The sequence below is a fragment of the Rhinolophus hipposideros genome (genome assembly GCF_964194185.1).
Source record: "Rhinolophus hipposideros genome assembly, chromosome: 10".
In the NCBI taxonomy this organism is placed as follows: Eukaryota; Metazoa; Chordata; class Mammalia; order Chiroptera; family Rhinolophidae; genus Rhinolophus; species Rhinolophus hipposideros.
This window is the reverse complement of record NC_138056.1, coordinates 85,898,540-85,920,459: the sequence shown is the minus strand read 5'-3', so window position 1 is coordinate 85,920,459 and position 21,920 is coordinate 85,898,540. Positions and strand designations below refer to the sequence as shown.

General features: G+C 39.8%; 2 protein-coding genes across 6 annotated transcripts in view; one reads left to right on the top strand and one right to left on the bottom strand.

Annotated features, from left to right (window-relative positions):
- Nucleotides 1-6,820, bottom strand: part of ARCN1 (archain 1) — a 33,955-nt gene extending 27,135 nt beyond the window's left edge. Inside the window, exon 1 of one of the 2 annotated variants that reach the window (XM_081062472.1) lies at nt 6,712-6,820. In XM_081062472.1, the coding sequence (XP_080918598.1) occupies nt 6,712-6,768 (57 nt within the window). In that variant the 5' untranslated portion in view covers nt 6,769-6,820. Of the gene's footprint in view, nt 1-2,611; nt 2,763-6,711 lie in introns of those variants that run through there. The other variant, XM_081062473.1, reaches the window with a different exon arrangement.
- Nucleotides 2,384-21,920, top strand: part of IFT46 (intraflagellar transport 46) — a 29,027-nt gene continuing 9,490 nt past the window's right edge. For 2 of the 4 annotated variants that reach the window (XM_081062488.1, XM_081062490.1), the window contains exons 1-7: nt 6,439-6,696; nt 7,443-7,539; nt 10,541-10,620; nt 14,368-14,513; nt 16,504-16,578; nt 16,727-16,820; nt 17,254-17,382. In XM_081062488.1, coding sequence (XP_080918614.1) covers nt 10,576-10,620; nt 14,368-14,513; nt 16,504-16,578; nt 16,727-16,820; nt 17,254-17,382 — 489 coding nt within the window. In that variant the 5' untranslated portion in view covers nt 6,439-6,696; nt 7,443-7,539; nt 10,541-10,575. Of the gene's footprint in view, nt 2,616-6,438; nt 6,697-6,886; nt 6,906-7,442; nt 7,540-10,540; nt 10,621-14,367; nt 14,514-16,503; nt 16,579-16,726; nt 16,821-17,253; nt 17,383-21,920 lie in introns of those variants that run through there. The other 2 variants (XM_081062489.1, XM_081062491.1) reach the window with 2 other exon arrangements.

The window sequence follows — 21,920 nt, the reverse complement described above, 5'->3', positions numbered from 1 at the left end:
AATTTGCAGAAAACTAGAAAAAAGATCAAATCAAAACATGTCCTTTTTTCACTTAAAGAAATAAAAGCTTAAAGAAAGGGGGGGGCACCGGTTAGCTCAGTTGGTTAGAGCACGGTGATCTTAACAACAAGATTGCCGGTTCAATCCCCACATGGGCCACTGTGAGCTGCGCCCTCCACAACTAGACTGAAACAACTACTTGACTTAGAGCTGATGGGTCCTGGAAAAACACACTTAAATAAAAGTTAAAAAATAAAAAAAAGATGTCTTTTTTATTTCTTCATTTTATAACAAAGTCATCATAAGCTATTTATTTTTGCATTTGTTCATTATTTCTCTACTAGGACTTTGAAGCGTAGGACAAAAATATTACTAACTCCAGTAACTAAAGCCAAAGGAAATTTATATTTCATAAATCAACATTCATGTACTGATATCTGCAAGTTACTCTAAAATGCATTAAAAGAAGATGTATGGAGGAATGGATGGATGATTAGACGTGTGAAAAAACAAGTATAGTAAATTGTTTATTACAGAATCTAGTTGGTCGTTATATGGGTGTTCACTATGAAGTTCCTTCAACTTTTCTAGATGTTTGAAAATTTTAAATGAAATGTTGAGAAAAAAATCAATTTTCAGAAGTTTTGAAACAACTTTTAGATCCAAAAAATCTTACAAAATGTCACTTTACTTGGATATTTTTCCTGTCCAGGAATATCCTCATAAAGGAATAGGACACAAAAATATTACACAGAAATAACACTTAATGTCTTAAGACTCAACAGAGCAGAATGTACTGAGAGAGGATATTCTACAGAAACTACAAATCTGTGGGTATCTTGATTATGCCAGGTTCCAAATAATTCAGAAATATATGCATATTTAAACATGACACAACTGTATACATATGCACACGTGTCCAAATATGCAAAATTTATATTTTGTTTATCACTAACACCTAGAACTTTAATATCCCTCAGTTATCAATGAATTAAAAATATAGCAGATCCTCAAAAACACTGTTTCACTCAAGATCATGTTATGTTGATGAGATGTTGTGAGAACTTAACTCTTGTTTATATCAATTAGCCTATGGTAAAACTGATTTTGTTATGTCATTTTGCTTCAAGTCACAAACCTATTGATGATATTAAGTGAGGACTTACTGTACTAAGTTCTAAGAACTTTTCAGCATCTTTTTGGAAAGATTACCCTACATTTGGTTTATGTAAAAACAAGGCTTTAATTTTGCTATTAAAATTACAATACACTATAAAATGCACTACAAATACATTCAGGACATAAAAGGAAAAGAAGCTTAAAAATCACTATCCAAATACTGAAATTCCTAATAGAAACGAAAAAAAGGAGTTTTTGAAAATTTTATGTGCAACATTAAAGTTTTATGACGCAAAACTGCTTGATGCAATTTATATGCCTGAAGCTGAAGAAAACCTTTCAGTGTTTAAAAGCCCAACCATGAATCCTCCACCATCTATGTTCTCATCTAAAAGGTTGTCAGTTGAACTTAATATGAATGACACCAAATTCGACCGTGGTCTCTCAAGTGTGTAAGAAGATGCTTTAAATCAAATGATTAATCTACTAACAAAAGAAAAAAAACTTCCTTCAAAAGATTGAAGGGCATAAAGTGCACTAAAAAAATAAATTACTAGCTCGTTTGGAACCAAAGACTTTCTCCTACTTCATAAATATCTGTGCACAAATTCTAGTGATAAAGCCAGATTTAGTGGAGTCAGCAGTGTTTTGTCCCCATCCTCACCCACATTAAATTTTCCCATCCCTACAGTGGAGGAGAACATAACGATAACGTATGTAAAGGCGAGTAGTAGGTCACAGAGTATAACTTCTTACTGTATGCTATACACATTTTACTTCACCTGAACAGTAAGTTTCTCGAAGACAGAAAGCCTATATTCTTTACAACTGGCTCACATTTTCCCCGTGCGCTACACATTGCATATACTCAATCTCACCGACAAATGGACACACCTAAGTTCTGCAGAAGTAGTGGAAGGTTTCAGGGACACTTGGGTCTACAAACTAGTGTTCTGCGCCTCGTTTCGAACTTTCCTCTATTTCCCCCTTTCGAACAAACAAAAGAAGTGCTGAAAACCAATGAATTTGGATTTCGAACATTAATGGCCTACCAAACACCGGGGATGGGAGGCAAACTGATTACAGAGGGAAGGGAATCCCCGGAGAGAAGCCCAGCCTGCTGAGCTCAGCACCCACGGCCCAGGCTGGACGTCTGAGCGGAGGATGGCAGAGCGGGGTCCCAGCGCCACCACGACGAGGTGCTCGTAGAGCAAAACCCCAGCCCGTTCCGGGCCCGCATCTCAGCACTGGAAGGTGCCCCGGTGGGGGTGGGGAAGGAAAGGGTGTGGGCGCGACGACGGAGGATACAGGAGCCAGGTCCTCCCGAGAGGTCGGACACCGGACAGCGCCCCGAGCCCCGAGCGGAGCGCCGGGCGGAAGCGCCGGGCTCCAGGCCCTCAAGGAGGGACTCCTGGCGCTAACACCCAGACGGCCCGCAGAGAGAGCGGACACGCGAGGCCAGATCGGGAATGCGGCCCGGCTCGGATCTTACCATGGTGAGGGCGGTGGTGCGGCGCACCCGCGCTCTGGCTCCACTGGGGCTAGGGCTGAGGTCAGGGAAAGGAAAGCGCCGGCGGCTCTGGACCTGCTGCCCCCCTGACAGGAGCCGCAGTCGCTTTGCCTCTCGCCAAGATGGCGGCCCTGAGCCACGTCTCAACCGGAAACTGCGCAGGTCAAAGGGCGGAGGGCGGGGCGCCATGGGGTGGGGTAATTGTGCGTGCTAAGCTAGAGCGCGACTGGGCCAGGAAGGCACCGGGCTCACCCAAGGGATGGAACCTCATACTTTTGTCCCTTCACTTTTTGTCAGCGCCCTTGTTTAATTGTTGACACCTCTTGTAGTTTATAAAACTCTCACAGCCACTGTACCACTTAATATACGAAATAACCAGGTGTGCATAAGGGCCTAATATCCAGAATAAAGAACTCTTACAACTCAATAATAAAGACAAATAATCCAATTTTAAAATGGGTGAAACAGACATTTCTCCAGACGCTATACAAATGGCCAATAAGCAATAAAAGATGTTCAAACATCCTTAGTCCTTAGGGAAATGCAAATCAAAACCACAATGAGATACCATTTCACATGCACTAGGATGCCTGTAATAATAACGTTCGTATAATAAGAATGTGGAAAAATTAGAACCCTCATACACTGCTAGTGGGAATGTAAAATAGTGCAGCTACTTGGGAAAATAGTTTGGTAGTTCCTCAAAAATTTAAACCTAGTTACCATATGATGCAATTCCACTCCTTGGTATATACCCAAGAAAATCGAAAGCATGTCCCCACAAAAAAGTGTACACTAATGTTCATAGATGCATTATTCATAAGAGCCAATAAGTAGAAACAATTGAAATGTCCATAATAAATGAATGGATAACAGAATGTGGTGTATCTACACAATGGAATATTACTTAGTTGAAAAAAGGAATAAAGTACTGATACATTACACAACAAGTATGAACCTTGAAAATATGTTAAGTGAAAGAAGCCCGTCACAAAAGATCATATCTTATATGATTCAAGTTATATGAAATATCCAGAATAGGTAAATCCCTAGAGATAGAATGTAGGGTTATAAGGAGGTGGGAGAGGGGAAGAATGGGGATTGAGGTTTTTGGAGTGATGAAAATATTCTGGAATTATACAGAGGTGGTGGTCACACAACTTTGTGAATATACTAAAAACCACTGAATTGTACACTTTAAAAGGGTTAATTTTTATGACTTGTAAATTATAGTTTTTTTTAAAAAGTGTGTGGGAATCAGGAAAGTTACTGCGTTCATGTTCATTTTTTAAGTCAAGAGAATTGATGTCAAGTTTAAGATATTTACCCAAAGTTCTAGGCCAGTATATAATGGAAACAAGAATCAAATCTAGCCTTCTGATTCTGTTGATAGTTCTCCCATGTCAAATGTCAGACTTAGGGCATATGTGATTCAGCAGTTCTCCCCTACATCATTTCATCCTGTATCACTGGCTCAACTCTACAACACTCAAACACTGCTGCAATAATGGATAAACAGCAAATTTTTATTGAGTGCTTATTTTGTGTTAGTTACTTTACACGTTACCTGTAACCCTTTACAACAATGCAGATAAGGACACTGAGGATCAAAGAAGTCAAGCACTTTCCCAGACTCACAGTCAGTAAGGGATAGAGCCAGGATCCAAACCCAGTTTTTCTCATTATGACACACCTGCCTCTCTCTATATATACCGTGTTCCGCGGAAAATAAGACCAGGTCTTATACCGTATTTCCCCGAAAATAAGACCGATCTTACATTAATTTTTGCTCCAAAAGATGCATTAGGGTGTATTTTCAAGAGATGTCTTATTTTTTCATGTACAACAATCTACATTTATTCAAATACAGTCATGTCATCTTCTGGAACATCATCAAAATGTACTAAATGCGTCCATCTGGCTGACGGTCTTAACTGGGGCTTATTTTCGGAATAGGTCTTATTTTTGGGAAAACACGGTACATCTTCTGTGTATTCCTTAATGTTTATTGAGCACTTACAGTGTACAGTGTATTTAGGAATACTGTGTATTCCTAAACTCTTCGCACAGATTATCTGATTTAATCCTCACAAAAGTTCTCTGAGATAGGAACCATTATCTTTATTTTACAGGGAAACCAAGGTACAAAGAGGAAAACTATTCTACCACACCTCTCAGGGCTAGAAAGTAGCAACACTAGGATTGGAACAAAAGCTGCTCAACTTTAGAACCTATACTCTTAAGCACTGCACTATAGAATTCTCGCTTATTTCAATTCTATCTCCAGTGGCTTTCTAGAAGAATCATTACAAGCACCCCGTATTTTAGAACTTGCAGGTCTGGGAGGATCTATGTCAAACTGTACTGTTTATTTTTATTATAAAAAGAACATGCAGTTTTAAAAAGATAAACAAATTCTTAATTTAAAAAAAGTAAAAATCATGTCTGGAATTATTGCTTTATTGTGGCAACTTCCAGGGGCATTCCGTGTGGAACCACCAAAGCTCACAAAGACCAACTGATGCTGATTCTTTAGAAATATGACAGTTGAATTAAACTGCATAAGAAGAGTACTCCAGCAAGCATGCTTTGTGAGGAGTGCCTTAAAGGCAGAAAGTCATAATGGATAAAAGGAGAGCCTTGGGAATTAGACTGACCATGTGTTTGACTCCCATTTTCGGCACTTACTACCGTAGCAGAGTGACTTTAGGCAAGTTGCTTTAATTCTCCAAAGCCTCAATTATCTAATCTGTAAATTGACAGTAACATCTATCTCACAAGGTTGTGAAGTTAGATAATATATTAATAAGTAAGACTATATAATCTAAGTGGTCCTACATAGTAAATGCTCAACAATACATATCCATTATTATTAGTAATAACAGATGACAAAAAATTTTTTTAAATGTTTTGCAGTTCCATTTTTTTTAGATAAATTTTTATTGGGGAATATTGGGGAACAGTGTGTTTCTCCAGGGCCCATTAGCTCCAAGTCATTGTCCTTCAATCTAGTTGTGGAGGGTGCAGCTCACTGGCCCATGTGGGAATCGAAGGGCAACCCTGTCTTCAATGCTTGCGCTCTAACCAACTGAGCCATGCAGCCGCCCTGCAGTTGCATTTTTAACCAGAAGAGTCTCAGAAGAGGTGTTTCTCATTTTCTTTTTAAAAGCCACTTTACTGCTTTCCTCTGGCTGGTTTTCAGGGTCAAATTTCCAATATTATTCTCTTTGTTTCTCTCTTTCTTACTCCCCAAATTAACTATGTCTGTAGTTTGAAATATTTGTTTCTTACATCTTCGTTCACTCATTCATCCACCCAATGAGTGATTTTTAAAACACCTAACTTATGCAATGCACTGACACTATGAAGATTTTAAAAATTAATTAGACACAGACTCTGCCCTAAAGAAGCTCAGTCTTCTTTAGCAAATAAAAATACAGATACCAGGATAAATTGTAATCTCAGATAAATAACGAATAATTTGTTAGTATAAGAAATGTCCTATGCAATGGGACACGGTAAAGAAGAAGGACTATAATGTAATGCAAATGCTAAAAAGGACGTGCAAAGTGTTGTGGGACTATTCCTTAGAGATTTTGCCTAAAGTCTGATTAGACTGATTGATATAGGAGGAATTGCATGACCAATGGTAATTGTCTTACGGGGTAAAATGCACATGATTATTTCCAGATTGAAGGTTCATCAGCCAGCTTTGCCACCCGTGGCCGCTGGATGCCGCCACAGACGCCTTTACTGAAACCATAGACAAACAGGCGACCTGATCGCCCAGAGAGGCTCCTCCAACCCCCACCCCGGAGCCGCTCTTGATCCTCCGAGCCTTCCCTCGCAGGGACTGAAGGCGCGAGTGGAGAAAGTCTCACGGGAGTGAAAGCAAGTCTCGCGATTTTAAAAATTTGTTTATTTATTTATTTTTACCTAGCGACTGACAACTGGACGGTTGCTCCAGTTAGAATCCCTAGAGTGGCTTGGCCTGACGCTGGAGTGAGACCTCAGCCCCAGGCTGGGGTTCTTTCAATTTAGAGGAGACGGATTCAGATGGGCTCCAGGTAATTGGTACTCACCCTCTCCGAAGAGAACTCCTTTTCTCTCTCCCAAGAGGAATTTAAGCGGACTCCCATTCTCTCCTTCCAATCCCCCAATCTCTTCTCATCTCCATGACAACTGTTCCTTCTCCCCGTCGTTCCCGCCCCCACCAACCACCCTGCTTTTCTCTTACTCCCCAAGAAACTTAAGGGAGATCCGACCTGCAAGATGGGTGGGGGTGGAGGTGGGGGTGGAGGTGGGGGTGGAGATGGGGGTGGAGATGGGGGTGATGCTTTCGGGATTATTGGATGGGACTGGGAGGCTGGAGTTGACCCTCTGTTCCGGTAAACGAGGTAACCCCAGAGACAGACCTCATTCTAGCCTCCCCTGAGAAACAGCGACAGCCTTGGGAAAACCGAAGGAACCTAAGTCGCCATCTACAAACGAATACTGTTTAGCCCGTGTGCCCGTGTGTGCCTAACAGCTTTGGGGAGCTGGTGTAGAAGTTGGCTGTTGTTTCCCCCCATGATTCTCAGGTTCCTCAGCTAGCTTGTCAGCGGTTCCTAAATAGGGATTGCAGCAGGATGATCTCACTGCTTGATCTTGGGCCAAGAAGCCTTAAGGAAAGTTCGAATGGGGGTGAAGTTTTCACGTGAAACTAATGTCTTGGGTGAGGAACAGGATGAATGCTGGTTTGGAATCGCACCTCTCCGCATAGTGCTTAATATCTGGTGATATGAGCTATGTAATCATTTCTCCTTTTGCTTAGACCAAGATTGTTGAAAACCAGACATACGATGAGCGTCTAGAGATTAGCGACTCTGAAGAGGTTGCACGTATTTATACTCCAACCCCCAGACACAGAGGTAAGAGAGGAATGAAGAGGAAAACAGAAAAAACGGTTCCCAGAGGGCAGGATGGATTCATGATTGTCTCCAAGAAGTTCCTATTTTGTAATAGCAAATGTTGGCTTTCAGAGTCAAGTTACTTCACTTGCCATTGTTTCTGTTTCCTAACTAGTTAAGGGGGTTGAAAACACAGCCTCCCAGATTCTGGGATATTCTTCCAACCTGATCAGTGTTTCCTAACACCATTTACTTCATGATACTGCTCTGCTCACAATTTGACAGGGGTTCATGTTTTGTTTTGTTTTGTTTTTAACTTATCAAAACTGTTTTGCTCCACTTTGAAAATGCTTCAATAACCTTCCTTTAATCTGCAATCCCAATAAAAATCTCAGTGGAATAATTTAAGAGGATTTGACACCATCATTTATTTAACAAACATTTTTTTTTAATGTATACTGTATGTCAGCCTTATGCTTGTCACTAGGTGTACAGTATTAAAAGAGACATTGATTCTGCCATCCGATGCTTGTAATCATTGGAGACAGGTGACAAATGAATAGATATAATTACGAGATGTGATCAAACAATACAGTGAATGTTTAAATTTAAAAAATTTGTTACAGTAATTGGTACATTGCCATTAATCCCCCTCAAAATACTCCCCCTTGCTTTGAGCACACTTATCTCATCATTCTTGCCACTTTCTGAAGCAGTTCTGGAAGTCCTCTTTCGTGAGTGTCTTTAGTTGCACTGTCATCGTGGCTGCCTCTATGTCCTGAATCATTTTGACTGTGGGGAAGAGCCAGAAGCCGCATGGTGCCAGATCCAGTGAATAAGGTGGATGAGGACACACCGTAATGTTTTTATTTGACAGAAATTGCCATGTACCTGAAGCAATGTGTGACACAGAGCATTATCATGATGGAGGATTATTTATGGCACACTTTAAAACATATCTTCTCAGGGCAGATGGGTGGCTCAGCTGGTTAGAGCGTGAGCCTCTGGGCAACAGGGCTGCCAGTTTGATTCCCACATGGGCCAGCAAGCTGTGCTCTCCGCAACTGGAATGAAGTCAGTGAGCTGCCGCTGAGCTCCCGCTGAGCTCCCAGGTGGCCAGATGGTTCAGGTGGTTGGTGCAAGGGCTCTCAACCACAAGGTTGCTGGTTTGACTGCCACAAGGGATGGTGGGCTGCACCCCCTGTAACTAAGATTGATCATGGCACCTTGAGCTGAGCTCCTGGATGGCTTAGTTGGTTGGAGCACGTCCTCTCAACCACAAGGTTGCCGGTTCAACTCCCACTAGGGATGGTGGGCTGTGTCCCCTGCAACTAACAACGGCGACTGGACCTGGAGCTGAGCTGTGCCCTCCACAACTATGATTGAAAGGACAACTACTTGACTTGGAGCTGATGAGTCCTGGGAAAAACACACTACTGTTCCCCAATAAAAAGTCCTGGAAATATACACTGTTCCCCAATAAAGTACTGTTCCCCTTCCCCAATTAAAAAAAGACACACAAAAAACCTCTTACCTATAGCTCACACCCTACTGACTGCACCGAACAAGTTGAAACTTGTCACACACTATTAGTAATGTTCGGTGTACCACTTCCTGTATTGAAGATCCCTGCCTTTCTGTTGGATGGCACTTGGCAGCAGTATTCACCATATTTTTTGATCACAACAGAAAGGCTCCATGTCACACATAGCTTCTGGTATGGCAATTTCTGTCAAATAAAAACATTATGGTAAAAAAAAAACACAAAACATTATGGTGTGTCCTTATCCACCGGATCTGGCACCGTGTGACTTCTGGCTCTTCCCCAAAGTCAGAATGACCACGAAAGATAAAAGTTTTGAATCGATTCAGGACATCAAGGCAGCCACAACAGCGCAACTGTCAGGATATATATGTATGTGTACATGCACACACATATATATGTATGTATATATGTATACATATGTATCTATATACATACATACATATATATGTGTGTTTGTATATATATGTATATATGTATATATCAGGGATGCCAAGAAAATGTATACAAGTGGACACTTTGGTCAGTGTTGCTCAAGCAGTAGTTTGCCATAAACAGAAGTGTCTGAACACTGATGGATGGTAACCACTTTGAGCCTGTCTTCTAATTGCAGAAGTCAAACATGACTTGTATTCATCTTTTGTTATCAGTATATATTGAATATTACAATTTTAATACAGTTTTTTCCTTTCTTAAAATGTGTATACAGTTTTTTGGCACCCTCTATACAGACACCCAGGTTTTGACTTGAGCGTGTTTTTAATCTTGCCAGTGTGAATGTGATAATTTGTTTTTACTTTGGGCAGTTTAGTAGGCTGAAAAAATGGTGTTTAACTGGCATTTATTTGATTTAGAAATCATGCCAGTTGATATCTTACATCTGGTTATGCTTTTAGAATATCTCTGGTTAATTGTTCAGAGTATTTTTATAGTTATTATCTTGTGGGTACTGATACAGATTTATATTTGTGACTATAATTTGCCAGGAGCTGGGTCAGTTTTTTTCCATTAAGGTTTTTCATTTGATCCTTATGACAGTCATGAGTGAGAAATATTATTGACCTCATTTAGAGGTGGGAAAATACTAGACTTAGAGAGGTTAAGTCATGTTGTCCGAGTGGTAGAGTTGTCCTTCAAACCCAGTCTTCTGACTATAAATCCAGCACTTTTCACTTTACTAATCACTAACCTCATGTTACCAATATATAAACTAAGGGCAACTTTTATACTATTTATGTAATGCAGATAATCATTAGAATAATATCCAATGCAATGCCTTAAGCACAGTAATGTTTAGCAAATATATCTAGAATTGAATTGACAGAGCCATCATTAGAATTCATTCTCCTATGCTTTAGCTAGATGTTCATATAAACCCTGTTCCATAAAATGGTTATAGCATAAAATATTATAAACTTAAAATATTTGTCTTTAAAAATCATTTTAACAATAACCTAAAGGGAAAACTTTTTTTCTAAGGACGTTCTCATTCTGCCCATCTTCCTAACAAGACTATGGCTGATAACAGCAGTGATGAGTATGAAGAAGAAAATAACAAGGTGCAGTATAACCCATAGCTTCTTGTGGAATTTCTGTTTTGGTTTTCTTAGTAGTTAATTTGAGATGGCACCAGTTCAGTAGTAAACATTTCTTGAATACTCACCTCTAGTAGTTGGGTACCTTTGAGCTCATGGAGGACAATCAAGAAGAAAGAGCCTTACGATTTTGACATCAGGAATAAAGCCTACTGTTACAGCTGACTGTTTGGTGAGGAATTTCGTATAATGTAGGCAAGTGTTTTGCAAACTTTACTGATCATAAGAATAAACTGGGAATACTTAATATTTAAAAATGCAGATTCCCAGTCCCTACCCAGAACTACTGAATCAGAGTCTTGAAGGTAAAAGCCTGAGAATTTATATTTTTAGCAAGCACTCCAAGTAATTCTCATAATAAAGCAAGTTTGGAATTTTGTTTTAGGTACTTGTTCGTTGTCAACATTTGTTATACTGCCAATATTACCTGAAAGAGACTTCAATTTTGAAGTCTTACGATCCAGATGTCACTTTATTATTACTTTATGAACCTAGAGAATCACCCTGTTTATGAAAGAAAGATGGAAAGATGCCTACAACTCTGGCCAAATGGGGCCTTAAAGTTGCAGTGTACTCACTTCACAACCGGTGTAGTCAGCCTTAGCACGTGGTCCAGTGGTTTCATTCTAGTTGTCCTTTACTAACAGGAGCTTTGAAAACTCAGATGAGGAAGAATATTGGAAGTAATGCAGAAAGCTGTAATGATATAGACTGATTTCATAAAAAGCCTAAAAGGTAATGTTTTAGGTAGCCCCACTGTGTAACTACTGTGTGGTTTTGATATCTTACCCACAAAATAATTTTTCAGGCCTTTGTCTGTAGTATATAAAGTCCTCTCCCTTTAGATCAGGTATTTGCAAAGTAGAACTTTGAAGAAGCAAACAAAAGAAAAGTGAACAGTTTTCCTGAATTGACTTCCTAAATTTGTATATTCACCCTACATTTTTCTGGTCTTCATCATGATGTGGTCAATATTCAAGGCTCATTTATGTTTCCAAATTAGTATGCACCCAGAATCAGCAGAAAGGATCCACTTTTGAATAATCTTTAAATTGGCAATCAATATTCTTAAAAAGCTCCTTTTGTCAAACTGCTTCCCATGTCACAAGGATAATTTTGGCAGGTTTTAAATTAAGAAAGAACACTATGGAGGATTCTAACATTTTTTTCTTATTGTTTTTTTTTGTTTTTGTTTTTTTAAGATTTTCTTGGGGAAGTGGAACAGGACTTTATTGGGGAACAGTGTGTACTTCCAGGACTTTTTCCCAAGTCAAGTTGCTGTCCTTTCAATCTTAGTTGTGGAGGATGCCGTTCAGCTTCAAATTGTCCTTTCAGTCTTAGTTGTGGAGGGCGCAGCTCAGCTCCAGGTCCAGTTGCCATTTCTAGTTGCAGGGGGCGCATCCCACCATCCCTGGTGGGACTCGAGTAGTTGAACTGGCAACGTTGTGGTTGAGAGCCCGCTCCAACCAACTGAGCCATCCGGGAGGCAGCTGAGCTCAAGGTGCCGTGTTCAATCTTAGTTGCAATGGGCAGAGCCCACCATCCCTTGCGGGAGTCCAGTAGTTGAACCGGCTACCTTGTGGTTGAGAGCCCACTGGCCCGTGTGGGAATCGAACCAGCAGCCTTCTGAGTTAGGAGCATAGAGCTCTAACTGCCTGAGCCACCGGGCCAGCCCCTAATTTTTTTTTAAGTGTGTTTTTCCAGGACTCATCAGCTCCAAGTCAAGTCAAGTGGTTGTTTCAATCTAGTTGTGGAGGGCACAGCTTACAGTGGCCCATGCCGGGATCCAACCAGCAACTTTGTTGTTAAAAGCACCTCGCTCTAACCAACTGAACTAACTGGTCACCCCTAGAGGATTTTTATCAATTGTATACTGATAAAGCTTAGTCACTGAATAAATTCTGCAACGTGTATCATTCGTCGCACATAATTACAGATTGAAATATACTTCTATCTATGTATAATAAATCTGTGTTGGGGTCGGCCCAGTGGCTCAGGCGGTTGGAACTCTGTGCTCCTAACGCTGAAGGCTGCCGGTTCGATTCCCATATGGGCCAGTGGGCTCTCAATCACAAGGTTGCCGGTTGGATTCCTCAACTCCCGCGGGCTGCGCCCCCTGCAACTAACAACAGCAACTGGACCTGGATCTGAGTTGTGTCCTCCACAACTAAGACTAAAAGGACAGGGGCCGGCCCGGTGGCTCAGGCGGTTGGAGGTCCGTGCTCCTAACTCTGAAGGCTGCCGGTTTGATTCCCACATGGGCCAGTGGCCTCTCAACAACAAGGTTGCCAGTTCAATTCCTCGAGTCCCTCAAGGGATGGTGGGCAGCGCCCAGTGCAACTAAGATTGAACAGGGCACCTTGAGCTGAGCTGCCTCCCGGTCGGCTCAGTTGGTTGGAGCACATCCTCTCAACCACAAGGTTGCTGGTTCGACTCCCGCAAGGGAGGGTGGGCTGCACCCCCTGCGACTAGAAAACAGCAACTGGACCTGGAGCTGAGCTGCGTCCTCCACAACTAAGACTGAAAGGACAACAACTTGACTTGGAAAAAAAAGAAGTCCTGGAAGTACACACTGTTCCCCCAATAAAGTCCTGTTCCCCTTCCCCGGTAAAATCTTAAAAAAAAGAAAAAAGGGGGTGTTTTAACTACAAATAAATAAATCTGTGTTATGCTTAGAAGAAAGTGTGACCAGTAGCAGTTTTCGATGTCTTGCATTGTGTCACAATTTTATGTACCAATAACTACTTTACTATAAAAGAAACGTTGAATAATTTTAGAACTAGAATCAAATATCTGTTACCATCAGTATAAGCTATATAGCAAATGGAAACCAAGCTTTCAAAACCTACTTTTAAAGGGGGCCAATTGGTCATCCTTGAGGTCCTAAGTGAGTGCATGCCCCAGGTTCCAAGCCACAGAGGCAATGACATGGACCCTGTCCCAAGTGCCTCTGCAAGCCGCAAGCATCACCAGACCCCTTGTCATGGACTTGAGAGGGTGGGATGGTAGATAGAAAACCAGAAACTCAGAAAGGTAGGTTTTAATGCCGGTAGAAGAAGAGTCTTTCATCTTGAGATATAATGTATAGTTATTGCATTTAACTTATGGGGGAAGGGAAGGAAAATTTGGATCCGTCAGATACCCATTAAAAAGAATGGAAATAGAAAAGCTCTCTGGAACTGCTGGTCAGAATTCAGGCACAGGGTTGATTATGAACTTTCTTCTTTTGATAGTTATAAGTAGCTTACTCAGGACAGTCTGCAAATTAAATACTAGATTTTCTCCCTGTGGTCTTTGTATTAAGATCTCAAGTTTGTCTTCCCCACTTCATCTTCCTGTATTCCCTCCCAAAATAATTATTTAGAGTTGCCTTTCTCCAAAATTCTCTCAGTTTTAGAATTGAAACTGACTGGATAGTTTATACAGAGGTCTCAGGATCTCCTAAGTAACAGGTAAAATAGATATAATTTGGATAAAATTTATATCCAGCCCTCAAGTAGAGAACTAGAATGTTAGAGAAAGTGGGGACCCAGTTTGTAGCTAAGCAGGAGCAGAAAAAGGTTTTTGAGGCCCTTCTGGGGAGTGCTGCCTTCTCTTTCTGGGGATATGGTGCCAGGTGGAAGGGTATTAGTTAGGGCACTAGGCGAGCACTGGGCAGAGGTACACTAAATTTCTCTTTATATGGGCCTTTCTGTGCCTACTCCTTCTCAGGAGAAGAAGGCCTCACAGCTGCCATCTCACCGGGGCTTTAGTGAAAATGATGATGATGATGATGACGATGAGGATGACGGTGACGACTCATCTGAAACTGATTCTGATGAAGATGATGATGAAGCGCATGGAGCCCCTCTGGAAGGGTGAGGAAAGCCCCCTGACGAGGAGGAAAACACCTTCAAAACCCTGCGCTGGGAGGGTATCAATTAAAAGTGAAATTGCAGCCACTCGTTTGATGTCCTCTATTTAGGATTTTCAGATGTCTCAGAAACCCAGCATAATGGGTTTCATTCTTTTCTGGCTGCATGGCCTCACTGAGTCCTTGCTGTCACTTGCACTACCTGAAACATTTGTGGGCTCAGGGATTTCGCAGTGATGTGCTGAGTAGATCTAGAAGATGGTCCCTGACTTCAGGGAGTTCACATTCTGGGAAAAAGAAAGTACATTTATATACATACATAGCAAAGCATTTCTGTTTTTCAAGGAAAACATACATGCACAGGACTATTTCTACTTTAGGGTCAGGTCCTTTTTAGACAAGCAGAGAATAGGTTCTTCAGGAGTCCCACATTGAGGCAAAATGTTCCTGAATGATGCTTAAGTAAAGAAATCTCCTTACCCCAAGCCTTGGTGTTACATTAGTCATGTCCCATTCCTATAGGTTTTAAACAAAGTGGATTCTAAGGCCCATCCATTTAAAATACAATTAGTGAAGGGGATGAATTTTGGACAGGAGGCCACCATCGTCACAGAATGCTGGCATTTTGAATAAACCTGCTTTTTTCCTACCAAAACAAACAAAGAAGCAAACAAACAAACAATTATTGGTTAAATAAATGATGGTGTAGCCAATCAATAGAATTCTATGTAGCTCTTGGAAAACATGAGGCAGCACTCTATGCACTGGTAAAGAACAATCTCGAGGAGATACTGTTGAATTTTTAAAAGGTATAGAAGTTTTATGTTTTGCTACCATGTGTACAAAACAAATATTTCATAGACTATCTCCAGGATACACTAGAAAATAATAGTGATTACTTTTGGGAGGGGAACTTGGTGTCAAGGAGAGAGGGGTGGAAGGGAGACATAACTTTTCAATGTATACATTTTGTATCTTTTATTTTGTATTGTGTGCATGCATCATTTATTAAATAAACTAATAAAAATAGTTACCTTTGGATACCTTTTGGATACCTGTGGATACCTTTGGATACAGGTGGATACCTGTGGGTAGACACGAAGTAAAGTAGGCAAATGTTTAATACCAGACTGACTTCATGCTTCCCAGTATACTTTATGATCATATTCTGCTTCCATAAATTATAAACAGGGGAAATGTAAACTGTAAGTCATTAATCTACAGAGGGTGCCAAAAAATGTGTATACGTTTTAAAAAAGTAAAAAACTATGAAAACTGTAATACTCAATATATACCAATAACAAAAGATGAATACAAGTCATGTGTATACATTTTTTGGCACCCCTGGTATTTAAATTTTTTTTAAGCAACTCTCCCTAGAACAACCTTATTAATAACTTTCCAAGTCACTTATATACTTTGCCAGTGTTCATTACAGTTTAAGTAATTATAGTTAATACGTGTTCTATTTGTTTACTTTATACATTTCATGTATCAATACAAGTATTTTTAAATAACTATGTAGTATTCAACTTGACATAGCTAAAACTAACCATTACTCAAATTTGGATATTTTATTTGTTTCTAATTTTTTTACTTTTATAAATAACACTATGCACAATCGTGGTAAAATTTCCTTTTTTTCTTGGCAAACTGTTTTCATGCCAGAAATTAAAATCTCACTCCATCATTTTACTTCATCCCTTTCATTGAAAAAAATGGAAAACAATTTTGGCTGCATTCTAAAATTTTTAAAAATTATGTTTTGGATTTTCTGCAGCTGTTCTGTATTTCACTGCCAGCGATAACTGAGAGCTAATTATAATAAATTTCAAAGTTGCCTTGCCGACTACCCAGGAACGGCAGATGTGAGTGGAGCAGAAACTAGGTTCAGAGTCATGTGCCCTGTGGTCAGAGTACCACACAGGCTGAACCAGGCCTCAGTAACATCCACTCTTCTCTGGCCTCCTTGAATCCTATTTTTCTTTCCCCAGGGCGTATGATCCTGCAGATTATGAGCATTTGCCAGTTTCATCTGAGATGAAAGACCTCTTCCAATATATCAGTAGGTGAGTTTTAGGACTTCCCACCATAACCCTCCAGGCCCTACCTTCCCCTTTCCTACCTCTAGTCTGAAACAGGGCCATGCTCCTTTGAATTTTTTTAGCCTTAAAGTAAGTTTTTCTGTCTCCACTTTCCCTTGGCAATATCTCCTAGGTATACACCTCAGTTGATTGAGCTGGATCACAAACTGAAACCTTTCATTCCTGATTTTATCCCAGCTGTCGGGGATATTGATGCATTCTTAAAGGTACAGTCAGAACATCCTAAAAATGACTCCTTAGGTGTTTCTTCTGAACCCTCTATTACTCTAGCAGTTCCACTAATTACCTTGACTAGCATTGGATACCTGGCTATATAATCTTCATTTCATTAGAATTCTTAACCTTGCTCTCTATACTCCATATTATATTCATTGCTATCAGGTAATGTTTGATTATCTCATTATATGTTAAAAATTTGTCATATTTGCCTCCTAGTTATCCATGCCTTCAGCTTTATATTTAAGATCATGTATGTTTTTCAAGATGATTTTAGTACACCATGATATACAGGCATGCTAGTTACTAGTAAGTAATAATGATGAACCAGAAGAGTTCTTCCTCTTCAGTTGATTGGAAACAAAATGTGTGGCCTTTTTATGTCCCTCATTTTTTCTCTATTCTTCCTTTTCTCCTAACCAGGTCCCACGTCCTGATGGAAAGCCTGACAACCTTGGTCTGTTGGTACTGGACGAGCCTTCTACAAAGCAGTCAGACCCTACAGTGCTCTCACTCTGGTTAACAGAGAATTCCAAACAACACAACATCACAGTAAGATACTAGCCTAGTACAGTCCCCAGCTGGAGAGGGCCAGAGTGGAGGCCTTGCTGGTATTTGTACAGTTGACTTACTGCCTATCAAAAGGGATGACTGTGGTTGCAGGACAGTCCTGTCTTTTAAATAACAGTTTTATTGAGATATAATTAACCTACCATAAAATTCGCCCTTTTAAATTGTACAACTCAGTGATTTTTAGTGTATTCACAGAGTTGTACAACCATTACCATCTAAGAACATTTACTTCATGCCAAAAAGAAACCATGTACCTGTTAGTGGCCATTCCTCATTCTTACCAGCTCCTAGACCCTGGTAAATACTTCATTTCTTTTCTTAGGGCTGAGTAATATTCCATTGTATGGACACACAACGTTTTGTTTATCCATTCACCAGTTGTTTCTACTTTTATTATGCTGCTGTGAACATATATATACAAGCTTTTGCATGGACATATATTGTTATTTTTCTTAGATATATATGTGGGAGTGGGAACGCTGGGCCATATGGTAACTGTTTAATATTTTGAGGAACTGCCAGACTATTTCCCAAAGTGGCTGAACCATTTTACAATCCTACCAGTAATGAATGAGAGTTCCAATTCTCCACATCCTCATCAGCATTTGTTACTGTCTTTTTTTAAATTTATATTTTTATTAGTTTCAGGTATGAAAAGCAACGTAATAGACATTTAAACCCCTTGTAAAGTGACAACCCACGCCCTAAACTACTACCCCTCTGACATCTTATACAGCTGTTATAATACCATCGACTATCTTCCCTATGTTGCACTCCACATCCTGTGATTATATATACCTATAGAGTTAGTTATAGTTGACATTCAACATTATTCTACTTCGGTTTCAGGTGTATAGTGCATTGGTCAGGCATCTACACAGTTTGTGACGTGATCCCCTGATAAGTCCAGTGCCCATCTGGCACCTTACATGATCTTTACAACATTGTTGACTATATTCCCCATACTGTATCAATTTGTATTTCTTTCAATTTGTATTTCTTAATGCCTTCATCTTTTTTACCCTGACTCCAACCCCATTCCCATCTATCACCCTGATAGATCTAGTACCTATTTGGCAACATACCTCCTTATTATAATATTATTGACTATATTCCTTATAGTATACCCTACATCCCCATGACTACAGTATAACAACCAATTTGCACTTCTTATTCCCTTCCCCTTTCACCCCTCCTTAACCGCTCCCCCTCCATCTTAAAGAAGTCCCTCTAAGATTCCTTGTAATACTGGTTTGCTGGTGATGAACTCCTTCAGCTTTTTGTTGTCTGGGAAGCTCCTTATCTGTCCTTCAATTCTAAATGACAGCCTTGCTGGGTAGAGCAATCTTGATTGTATGTTGTTGTTTTTCATCATTTGGAATATTTTCTGCCACTCCCTTCTTGCCTGCAATGTTTCTGTTGAGAAATCAGCTGACAGTCTTATGGGGGCTCCCTTGTAGGTAGATAACTGCTTCTCTCTTGCTGCTTTTTTTTTTTTTAAAGATTTTATTGGGGAAGGGGAACAGAACTTTATTGGGGAACAGAGTGTACTTCCAGGACTTTTTTCCAAGTCAAGTTATTGTCCTTTCAGTCTTAGTTGTGGAGGGCGCAGCTCAGCTCCAGGTCCAGTTGCCCTTGCTAGTTGCAGGGGGCATAGCCCACCATCCCTTGCGGGAATTGAGGAATCGAACTGGCAACCTTATGGTTGAGAGCCCGCGCTCCAACCAACTGAGCCATCCGGGAGGCAGCTCAGCTCAAGGTGCTGTGTTCAATCTTAGTTGCAGGGGGCGGAGCCCACCATCCCTTACAGGACTCGAGGAATTGAACTGGCAACGGTTGCGAGCCCACTGGCCCATGTGGGAATCAAACCGGCAGCCTTCGGAGTTAGGAGCATGGAGCTCTAACCTCCTGAGCTACCGGGCCGGCCCCAGTTTCATTCTTTTGCATGTGGCTATCCAATTCTCCCAGCACCATTTATTGAAGAGGCTGTCTTTCCTCCCTTGTATGTTTTTAGCTTCTTTGTCAAAAATTATCTGTCCATATTTATGTGGTTTTATTTCTGGGTTCTCAATTCTATTCCATTGGTCTATGTGTCTGTTTTTCTGCCAATACCATGCTGTTTTGATTATTGTAGCCCTGTAGTACAAACTAAAGTCAGGGAGTGTGATACCTCCAGTATTGTTCTTTTTTCTTAAGATTGCTTTGGCTATTCAGGGTCTTTTGTGGTTCCAAACAAATCTGATGATTTTTTGTTCTATTTCTTTAAATAATGCCATTGGGATTTTGATGGGGATTGCATTAAATCTGTAAATTGCTTTGGGTAATATGGCCATTTCAACTATGTTGATTCTTCCAATCCATGAGCACGGAATGTCTTTCCATTTCTTTGTGTCTTCTTCAATTTCTTTCAAAAATGCCTTACAGTTTTCAGCAGATAGGTCCTTCACATCCTTGGTTAAGTTTATTCCTAGGTATTTTATTCTTTTTGCTGCAATTGCAAAAGGAATTGTTTTTCATATTTCTTTTTCTGAGATTTCATTGTTAGTATAGAGGAATGCAATGGACTTTTGTACGTTGATTTTGGAGCCAGCAACTTTACTGTATTCGTTGATTGTTTCTAACAGCTTTTTGGTGGAGTCTTTAGGGTTTTCTATATATAGCATCATGTCAGCTGCAAAGAGTGACAATTTAACTTCTTCATTCCCAATTTGGATGCCTTTTATTTTTTTCTCTTGCCTGATTAATCTGGCAAGGACTTCCAACACTATGTTGAAAAGCAGAAGTGATAGGGGACAGCCCTGTCGTATTCCTGAACTTCAGTTTTTCACTGTTAATTATGAGATTAGCCGAGGGTTTGTCATATATGGCCTTTATTATGTGAAGGTATTTTCCTTCTATACCTATTTTATTAATAGGTATATTTAATCATTAATGGATGTTGTACCTTGTCAAATGCTTTTTCTGCATCAATTGATGTAATCATATGATTTTTGTCATCATTTTGTTTATGTGATGTATCACATTGATGGATTTGTGTATGTTGAACCATCCTCGTGCCCTGGGGATGAACCCCACTTGGTTGTGATGAATAATCTTTTTAATGCATTGTTGTATTTGATTCGCTAGAATTTTGTTTAAGATTTTTGCATCTGTATTCATCAGAGATATTGGTCTGTAGTTTTCTTGTTTTGTGTTGTCCTTACCAGGTATTGGTATCAGGGTAATGTTGGCCTCATTAAATGAGTTAGGGAGTACTGTCCCTTCTTCAATCTTTTGGAAGAGTTTGAGTAGGATTGGTATTAGATCCTCTTTGAATGTTTGGTAGAATTCACTAGTGAAGCCATCTGGTCCCGGACTTTTGCTTTTGGGAAGGTTTTGGATGACTGATTCAATTTCGTTACTGGTGATTGGTCTGTTTAGATTTTCCAGTTCTTCATGGTTCAGCCTTGGAAGGCTATATGTTTCTAAGAACTTGTCAGTTTCTTCTCGGGTATTGAGTTTGGTGGCATATAGTCCTTCATAGTATTCTTGGATGATCCTTTGTATTTCTGTGGTGTCTGTGATAACTTCCCCTTTTTTGTTTCTGATTTTGTTTATTAGCGTCTTTTCTCTTTTTATCTTAGTGAGTCTAGCCAAGGGTTAATCTAGCCAATTTTGTTAATCTTTTCAAAGAACCAGTTCTTTGTCACATTAATTTTTTCTATTGTCTTTTTGTTCTCTATTTCATTTAGTTCTGCTCTGATTTTTATTATTTCCTTTCTTCTGCTGACCTTGGGTTTCATTTGTTCTTCTTTTTCTAGTTCTTTAAGGTGTAACGTGAGGTTATTTATTTGGGATTTTTCTTGTTTCTTGAGATAGGCCTGCAATTATATAAATTTCCTTCTTAAAAGTGCTTTTGCTGCATCCCCAAAATTTTGGTACGATGTATTTTCATTGTCATTTGTTTCTATGTATCTTTTGATCTCTCCTCTAATTTCTTCTTTGACCCGGTCGTTCTTTAAAAGTATGTGGTTTAATCTCCATGTATTTGTGGATTTTCCTGCTTTCTTTTTGCAGTTGACATCCAATTTCAAAGCCTTGTGATCAGAGAACATGCTTGGTATGATTTCAATCTTCTTAAATTTGCTGAGGTTAGTTTTATGTCCCAATATATGGTCTATTCTTGAGAATGTTCCATGTACACTCAAAAAGAATGTATAGTCTGATGTTTTAGGATGAAGTGCTCTATATATGTCAATTATGTCCATTTCATCTATGGGGCATTTAGGGCTGCTATTTCATTATTTATTTTCTGTTTGGATGATCTATCCATAGCTGTCAGTGATGTATTTAGGTCCCCTAGTATAATTGTGTTTTGGTCAACTTCTCCCTTTAGTTCTGTTAATAGTTGTTTGGTATATTTCGGTGCTCCCTGATTGGGGGCATAAATATTGATGACTGTTATGTCTTCTTGTTGTATAGTCCCCTTACCATTATTAAATGTCCATCTTCGTCTCTTTTTAATTTTTACACCCTGA